Source organism: Entelurus aequoreus, linkage group LG21 (genome assembly GCF_033978785.1).
Source record: "Entelurus aequoreus isolate RoL-2023_Sb linkage group LG21, RoL_Eaeq_v1.1, whole genome shotgun sequence".
Classification (NCBI taxonomy): domain Eukaryota; kingdom Metazoa; phylum Chordata; class Actinopteri; order Syngnathiformes; family Syngnathidae; genus Entelurus; species Entelurus aequoreus.
The window spans coordinates 19,551,273-19,561,272 of record NC_084751.1 but is presented as its reverse complement, the minus strand read 5'-3'; the positions used below and the strand labels follow the sequence as shown (position 1 = coordinate 19,561,272).

General features: G+C 39.0%; 1 protein-coding gene across 1 annotated transcript in view; it reads left to right on the top strand.

The window, feature by feature from the left end:
• Window positions 1-10,000, top strand: part of LOC133638479 (serine/threonine-protein kinase ULK1-like) — a 54,377-nt gene that overhangs the window by 10,478 nt on the left and 33,899 nt on the right. The window contains exons 2-3 of the mRNA XM_062031139.1: window positions 498-590; window positions 847-888. Coding sequence (XP_061887123.1) covers window positions 498-590; window positions 847-888 — 135 coding nt within the window. The remainder of the gene's footprint in view (window positions 1-497; window positions 591-846; window positions 889-10,000) is intronic.

Genomic DNA, 10,000 nt, shown 5'->3' with positions numbered 1-10,000 from the left:
TGAGATAGGCTCCAGCGACCCCGAAGGGAATAAGCGGTAGAAAATGGATGGATGGATGGATCATTATACCGTTTACTGTTACATCCCTTGTCCATTAACAAGTAAAAAGTCAAGGGCGGTCACGGCCTGTTCTTGCCGCAAATGTTGGTAAATTTTTTGGGCATTACGGAAAATGACGAGGGCGGTCGCGGCAGGTGCCGCAGTAAAATTCGAGCGCTGCCCTGACACATGAGTATCTGTCATAATAGCTAATAATCAGGGTGGTGTCTATATGAGGTGTGGCACGCTTTTTTTCCCCCAGCGTATGACACACTCGGGAATTAATTGGGGCATAGCTTCTATTACAGTGGAGGCAACTAGTTTACATAATATGGCATTTGGAGTTCTTCATTCAGTTCTACTTGTTATTATGGCACAAACTGACTTTCACAGTATTATTAATCACACGCATTTTGAGGGAATTTCCAGTTAGGTATGTATGCATTTTCTCCTTGCAGAAACATGACTGGGAGGTGGCAGTTAAATGCATCAACAAAAAGAACCTGGCCAAATCCCAAACATTGCTAGGGAAGGAGATCAAAATACTTAAGGTGAGATGAAACACACCTTTTTAGTAGTTGAAACACTATTTTTAAAATTATATGCATTATATTTCTTACATAAGCAGGACTAATTAGTCAATCAGCATTTTTGCTAGCCTTTAAGCTTTGTTTATTTATGTTCTAAAGGTATTGCTTTCTTTAACACAATGCCTTGTTACAGTAAATGGAAGGTACAAGACCAATACTGCATCCATTTTTAAAGTAACCTTGAAATAAAAAAAAAAGCCTTGTCTGTTTTTTGCAGGAACTGAAGCATGAAAACATTGTAGCATTACTGGACTTTCAGGTGTGTAATAATACGCTTCTACATCATAACATCCCATGTCATTACCTCATCTCCCACTGTCCTGGTTTGCCATCAGTCTGTGCCAGCTAGCTAGCTACACTGAGCAGATGGGGCTGTTGGCCATGTCTGTGCCACATGACCCACTTCTCTCGCATGCAATGCGACGAGTTTGGTTTTCTGTGTTGTTGACCTTAACCAAGGAACTGTTTATTTTCTTAAAAACACGCTTGTGGCTGACTGTTTTTCTTTTATAAAAGTGGCACTTCCTGGTTTGTGTCCTCTTGAACCCAGACATTGTTTACACAGTGTCTGCCTTCATTGTCTGTGGTGTGCTTCATCAGCGATTTGTATTTCTGACCATTTTCAAGGCCCGAATGTGCTCCCCAGTACTCTAATATAACCAGGTAATGTGAACATATGCCTATTTAGTTACCATTATTAGCATCTTAGCGCTGCAGAGAAGTAGTTCGAAGAAATGAATAGTCACGGATGCTTGCAACCTGGGAACCCACATTGACTGTGGCCTGGACACACACCTCTCACACAGTCAGGACAACCTCAAACACACCTGAACTCAAGCAAGTGTTTCTGTTAGATTTGTGGAATTTAACTATCATCTGACCAGACCTGACTGACTGAGGAATTTTATCCTTAAGTAATGTCTACACTTTTCAATGAGGCAAGTTCAGCTGGAATGGTGGTGTTTTTTTATGCTGCATTACAGGGTCTAAGCAAACCAGAAATACCACAAATGTGCCTTTTTGCCAGTTTTCATGTAAGGCCTGTGTTATGTTTTAAGTACTTGGGGGACGGCGTGGCTCGGTTTGGACAAATGACCTCTGACTGACAATTTTTTTTGGTCACTCGATTGACAGAGGTAGTTATCTGCTTAGTTAATATAATCACTTCCATTGTGCAAATAAGCTACATTTTTTAGTATCCAATCATTATCAATTAGTATTATCACTAGAGGACAAAGCTAAATATGTTTCACACATTAAGAGTAAGCCAAGAGCAGGCATTCTAATCGCTAAGCTAGCTTGAAACAACACGAGAAAGAAGTTCTTCAAGAAGTCTATATTTTTATTTACAAAATCAGGAAGTAATTCCTTTCACTTAGGAAGACTTTTAGGGCAAAAACCAAATTATTTAAATGAGTATGAGAGTACAGTTTTTACTCTTGTTTAGTTATTGTGTACTATTGACTTTGTTGTGAGCAAACAATTGTAAAGACTTCGGAACTAGTTTAAATATTGTGTTGATATTGGTACACTGTTCAAAGCACTCACCCTAAACAGATTGAACAATGTACACTTAATACATGTGATCGGTATGGGTATTGTTCTATTTCACTCATGGAAGATTGGTATTAGAATCGACAGTATTCAACCCTGATCGGAACATCCCTATTTTCTATGCTTGAAAAATGCTTGATTTAGGACCAAAAATTGTAGAATGCACTTTAATATATATAAAGCGTATAAGAAGATATATATATATATATGTATGTATATATATATATATATATATATATATATATATATATATATATATATATATATATATATATATATATATATATATATATATATATATATATATATATATATATATATGCATGTTAGAACATTGTTCTAACATGCCAGAGGCTGTTCACCTTGGAGACCTGCTGCGGATATGGGTACGGCTTGGCGCGAGATTTACACCTTCTCCCCCGGATTTTCAAGGGCCAGCGAGAGCTCACCGAGAGCTCTCCCCCTCTAGGGGAGACCGAAAGCAATGGATGTCGAGTGGGTCTGACATAATATTGTGAAAGTCCAACACATCAGGGAAAGTCCAGTCCATGGTGGGGCCAGCAGGAACCATCCCGAGCGGAGACGGGTCAGCAGCGTAGAGATGTCCCCATCCGATGAACAGACTAGCGGTCCACCCCGGAGCAGAGTAGAAAAGAAAAGAAAAGAAACTGCAGATCAACTGGTCTAAAAAGGGAGTCTATTTAAAGGCTAGAGTATACAAATGAGTTTTAAGATGAGACTTAAATGCTTCTACTGAGGTAGCATCTCTAACTTTTACCGGGAGGGCATTCCATAGTATTGGAGCCTGAATAGAAAACGCTCTATAGCCCGCAGACTTTTTTTGGGCTCTGGGAATCACTAATAAGCCGGAGTTCTTTGAACGCAGATTTCTTGCCGGGACATATGGTACAATACAATCGGCAAGATAGGCAGGAGCTTGACCGTGTAGTATTTTATACGTAAGTAGTAAAACCTTAAAGTCGCATCTTAGGTGCACAGGAAGCCAGTGCAAGTGAGCCAGTATAGGCGTAATATGATCAAACTTTCTTGTTTTTGTCAAAAGTCTAGCAGCCGCATTTTGTACCATCTGTAATCTTTTAATGCTAGACATAGGGAGGCCCGAAAATAAAACGTTACAGTAATCGAGACGAGATGTAACGAACGCATGAATAATGATCTCAGCATCGCTTGTGGACAAAATGGAACGAATTTTAGCGATATTACGGAGATGAAAGAAGGCCGTTTTAGTAACACTCTTAATGTGTGACTCAAACGAGAGAGTTGGGTCGAAGATAATACCCAGATTCTTTACCGAGTCGCCTTGTTTAATTGTTTGCTTGTCAAATGTTAAGGTGGTATTATTAAATAGATGTCGGTGTTGAGCAGGACCGATAATCAGCATTTCCGTTTTCTTAGCGTTGAGTTGCAAAAAGTTAACGGACATCCATTGTTTAATTTCATTAAGACACGCCTCCAGCTGACTACAATCCGGCGTGTTGGTCAGCTTTAGGGGCATGTAGAGTTGGGTGTCATCAGCATAACAGTGAAAGCTAACACCGTATTTGCGTATGATGTCACCTAGCGGCAGCATGTAAATACTAAAGAGTGCAGGGCCAAGAACCGAACCCTGGGGAACTCCGCACGTTACCTTAACATAGTTCGAGGTCACATTGTTATGGGAGACACACTGCATCCTGTCAGTAAGATAAGAGTTAAACCAAGACAAGGCTAAGTCTGACATCCCAATACGCGTTTTGATACGCTCTAATAAAATATTATGATCAACAGTATCGAAAGCGGCGCTAAGATCAAGAAGCAGCAACATAGATGACGCATCAGAATCCATCGTTAGCAATAGATCATTAGTCATTTTTGCGAGGGCTGTCTCCGTAGAGTGATTTGCCCTGAAACCGAATTGAAAAGGTTCACAGAGATTGTTAGACGCTAAGTGTTCATTTAGCTGCTGTGCGACAATTTTTTCGAGAATTTTCGAGATAAACGGAAGGTGGGACACCGGCCGGTAGTTCACCATGAGGTCAGGATCGAGGTTAGGTCTTTTGAGTAGAGGATGAATAACCGCTTTTTTGAATGCTAGGGGAACAGTACCAGAGGAAAGTGATAAGTTTATAATATTTAACACTGATGGACCTAATAAAACAAAAAGCTCCTTGATAAGTTTCCCAGGAATTGGGTCAAGTAAACATGTTGTTTGTTTTGTCCCATTTACACATTTTGACAATTCCTCCAATGTTATTTCATCAAAGAGAGAGAAACTATTTTGGAGGGCAGTGTCCGTCGTATATACAGTCGTATTTGTGTTAATAGAACCCAGTTGTAGCTGAGATGCATTGTCTTTAATCTCTTTTCTAATGACTTCAATTTTCTTATTAAAGAAATTCATAAAGAAGAGCTACTGGGAGGAGTCCCTTGTTGGGTTAGCGATGCTACTGTACTAAACAAAAATTTAGGATCATTTTTGTTGAGGTGGATGAGATTTGAGTAATATTTAGCTTTAGCTGAGGTAAGCATGCGTTTATAAGTTATTAAACTATCACTCCATGCTTGATGGAAAACCTCAAGTTTAGTCGCATGCCATTTGCGTTCCAGCTTTCTACATGATCATCTCTGGGCTTTAGTTTCTTCTGTAAACCATGGGGTACGCCTTTTAGGGGCCTTTTTTAGCTTTAGCGGTGCTACACTATCAATGGTGTCGCGCAGGGCGTCGTTAAAGCTGTTAGTGAGGTTATCAATAGAGCCCACATAACTTGGGAATGGTGCCATTACCGAAGGCAGTAGGTCAGTAAGAGTCATCGTTGTGGCAGTATTAATGTTGCGGCTGCTATAGTAGTTATTATTATTATTATTAGTTTGTTGACAATGAGTCAGAACTTCGAATTTTATAAGGTAATGATCGGACATTACTTTAGTGTATGGGAGTATCGTAACTTTAGAGGTGGTGACACCCCTGACAAGCACTAGATCTATCGTATTACCGTTGCGATGCGTGGGTTCATTTATTATTTGTGTAAGACCACAGCTATCAATTATAGTCTGGAGCGCCACGCATGGAGGGTCCGATGGGGTATTCATATGGATGTTAAAGTCTCCCATTATGATTATATTGTCGGCGTGCGTCACTAGATCAGCAACGAACTCTGAAAATTCATTGATAAAGTCCGAATAAGGCCCTGGGGGGCGGTAGATGACAGCCAGGTGCAGAGGCAGCGGTGTGACAAACCTCACAGTAAGCACCTCAAACGAGTTATATTTATTATTTAGGTCCGAGGTAAGGCTAAAGTTTTTGTTGTATATTAGTGCAACACCCCCACCCCTTTTAATGGGGCGGGCAATTTGCGTTCCTGTATAGCCAGGAGGAGACGCCTCACCCAGCGCAAAAAATTCGTCTGGTTTGAGCCAGGTCTCGGCTAGACCAACGACATCAAGATTGTTGTCTCTGATGACTTCATTTACTAATAACGTTTTGGAAGACAATGACCTTATGTTTAAAAAGCCCATATTATAGGTAGTGGGCTGTTTTGAGGAGTTTTTGTTGAAAGTATCCGTAGTAGCAATATTAATAATGTTACGTTTATTATGCGTAGTGCACTTTAAATAATTTCGACCATATCTAGGAATTGATATGACAGGAATTTTTAGATTGTTTGCCACCTCAGTAAAATGCATGTCCACCTCTGACGCAGAAAAAACATGTGAGTTGTAAATTATTCTAAGAGAATTGCTATGTGTGCAGGGATTATCCAGCCTGGCGCTGGCTAGTTCTATCTTAACAGACTCCTTATTAGCGCTTCTTTGTGGATTAGCATTTAGCTTTTTCGTTAGCCCCGCTAACAACAACGCATTTAGCTTTGTTGTTAGCCCCGCTAACAACAACGCATTTAGCTTTGTTGTTAGCCCCGCCCGACACCCCCGCTTCTGCTTCCCGAGCGCATCGCTTACGTCTCTTTCGTTGACGGTCTCCGCTGGTAGTGGACGCCGCTGCTTCAAAGGCCACTGCTGGATGTAGCTCGCGAAGAATTCCCAAGCTAGCGAGTAGGTCCACCGTACACGCATCTTTCAGCCCAAAATGGCCCGATCTCTCCACATCCAGAATCGTAATTCGGTCGTAAGTGATCACGGAGTGAACACGCTGTGAGCCAGCCATGAAATTGACTGAATTGAGGGGTATTTTTGCCAAATCGGTCTACACTTCCAGGAGCGCTCGCAAGAAGCCGCTGCCTTGAAGCGCCGCCATCTTGGAAAAAAAAAAAAATGTGTATATCAGAATCAGAAGTACTTTATTAATCCCCGAGGGGAAATTAAGATATATAATATATGTTTATATATGTATATGTATACATATGAATGTGTATATATATGTGTATGTATATATTTTTAATAGATTAACTTACCTTTTTGTCTTCTTTTGACATGTTATTAACAAAAGAAGAACTCAGGCCTGAGAAAGATCATGGCTGCAGAGGCATGTGTTCATTTGGCAAAAATACTTTGTCTTGATTTTTATTACAGTGGTAGCTTAACTTGAAAGTGCCCAAACTTAAAGAGTTCTCGACTAATTGTTATGCTTTAAATTGCTAGCAAAAATTTGAGTTAATAGCATCCATTAGTTGGTGTAAAAATGCCACAGTGAATCATGTAAGATTCGACCAAACTAGCCGGTCTTACTCTCTGCCATTAACTTGATTTGAAGTACAAGTGTTTTCAGGTTAAAACTTTGTCACAAAACCAATTAAACTTGCAAGTTGAGGTACTACTATGTACCCCAACTTGCAAGCTTATACATTCACTAGTACAGCATTTATTTTCAAAGGTGAATTGTGCTTTTTTTGTAATTTTTCCCATCATTCAAAATCCTTATGTAAAACAAGAACACATTTGTATTTCTTTTTTTATGCATTCTAACTCATAAATACTAGCAAAAGTCAGCCAACAATGGAGCTAACGGCATTCGCTCTATTCCGCCTATAAAGTGCTGTAAAAACATTCAAGAACCTCCATCAACGGTTTTATACATACTGTAAGTGTGTATGTAATGTAGTAACAGGCACATTCATAACATTTACATATTTTGGTCATTTTAAGCATATAGCAATGTAAGCAGATCCAGTAAGTAGCAGTAATGCTAAGTGCTAGACAAGAAATACAAACTATGAACATACAAAACAACCACTTACTGTACACTGTCTGCTCTCACTAGGATTATAACTGATGGGATGGGCTTTAAGGGCTAGATTAATGATGTCCTTGCCATTGTCCTAACGTTTATTTACGAGTGAGAATGCCTTAAAAAAGAAAAACGTGTTCCTATCTTACATAACAATTGTGAAAATAAATGGAATGTGTCTCAGTGTGTGCATCAAAAAAGTGTGATTGTGTAACTTAGCCAGTTTTTACATATACAGTGTCCCCTCGCCATTTCACTGTATGCTTACAATGGTCTCAGGGCATCGCAGATTTTAAAGTACAATTGAGTACATCGAGATTTGAGTACCCATATACCGTAAGTTTTCATGTTAAAATTACGTAGGTTTCAGAGTGTAGGAAGTGTTTAACGAGCCTATTGAATATTCAGGTGTGTGTGCAGCTGTGTGGAGGGCTTATACAGACTTTAAATGCATACAGTATTGATACAAATCGTAAAATAGTGTCCCGAATTTGTGGAATTTAACCTACTGCCGAGGGGTCTGGAATGTTTCCATGGTCATAATTGAGGGAACACTATGCTCTAATTTTGTACTTGTCCAGCATAAAGAAAAACTAATCCATATACCACATACAAAACAAGGGATTGCAGGTCCTTCTAGTTTCACTATACAGTTTGTTTATAAAGCAGCATACATTCACCAGCCATACATTTTCACAAATTCACCATATCGAGTACACGAGTCAGATCAAAACATTTGCCTTCACGAAGAAAGAAATCAGATTAGATTGACATTGTCTTTGTGGTATTAATTTACCATTATGTTTATCGTTGTGGCTGTACTTTTCGGTGGTGGACGCTGTTGCAAATGTTTTGATTAGCTTTTTAGCCACATACATACTAACATAACACCAATGAGGAATTCAAAGGTATTTTCACTTTTGCATGCAACAGCATTTGAAAAAAAAATACTAATAAGTAAACACATTGTGGTAGGTGTATTTGAGAGACCTTGTGCAGTTTAAATGAAATTGATGGCATCACTCAAGTAAACAACAATAGCTCAGAGGCGCTTTGATTGATTGATTGAGACTTTTATTAGTAGATTGCACAGTACAGTACATATTCCGTACAATTGACCACTAAATGGTAATACCCGAATAAGTTTTTCAACTTGTTTAAGTCAGGGTCCACGTTAATCAATTCATGGTAAATTCTGATTCGGCTGAACTACTTTTTAAAGAAAAAAAACACCACTGGCTTCAGCGTGACACTTCCAGACCACAGTCATCTGTTGCCATGTGATAAGAGTGTGTTTTTATCGAGGCCCACTTACACAAAAACGTATACTGTATGATGCAATGAGAACTAGGGTTGCAAAGGGGTGGAAAGTTTACGGTAAATTTTCGGAAATTTACCACGGGAAGTTAAGCTCGGGAAGTTTGGAAATATTGACAATTTTTTGATTATTCAAAGTTGGACACCGTCCATGGGAATTAATGGGGAATTACAATAATTATATATTATTAGACACTTGTCTATATGCTGCTGCATCTTTGTGGCATTTTTGACATAGCTCTTTGCACAGTATTTGCAAATGTACACAGCCTTTCCGCCTACATTGGTTGGGGTGAAATGTCTCCACACATCAGATGGTTTACGTGGCATTATTCTGTTTGTATTTATCTATTATTGTAAAACACTAATGCAATGCCACACACAGATGTAAATAGTCAGCTAAACAACTGGAGTAGTCTTTCAAAATATTTTACTGATGGACAAATGAATAGAAATAGGCTAGATGAATAAATTAACACTCAATCAGCATGCTAAATCAAACTATAACCTACATTCTTGTGTGACAACAGAATGGCTAGCAGAACAGAAGGCAGAGGAAACTACACGTTTTGATTTAGTATTTGCTAGTTGAACTTTACAGATCACAAAAAAGGTAAATTTGGATCGCTAACGTTGTTAGCATAAATGAATGGGATTTAACATAGAGAAAATTAGCATCACGGCTAACGGATAAATATTTTCAGTTCATTATGAGACTGTGGTGGTACATAAACCTAGCTAGCTAGAGATATTGGCCCCAAAATCATTTAACAAGTACAGGAACAGCTAGCTAGCTTGAGTGGAAGTCTGCTGGAGTAGTCTACAGTCATACAGTAACAAGCAATTACACTTCTATTAAAATTAAATACCACAGATCAAAGATATTTACCCCAGTAATATCATCAAAACTTACCTAGGATGAAGTCCTTGGGCTCAACTACTAGTGTGGCCTCAATAGCCCTGCTGTAGTGTGTATCATGCTGGGAATTATCTGTGCATGTGATGGAAGAATGCACTGCACATGTGATGGAGGAATGCATTGTGCAGGGTTGAAATTCTACTGAATTTGCATTAAATCAGGTTGTTTGAGCTAATAATCTTGCTGCAAGATCTAGCATGTTGCATTCAATGTTTATTCCCATTAATTTCCCATTAATTCTCGTTAATTCCCATATATTCCCGTTAATTCCCATGGAACGTTTCCAACTTTGAATATTCCCGGAATTTTGCAACCCTAATGACAACTGCAGTCATTAACAGCCATGCAAATGTGGCATATTGTAAAAAATAACTGTACATGTCTCTTACTGAGCCACCT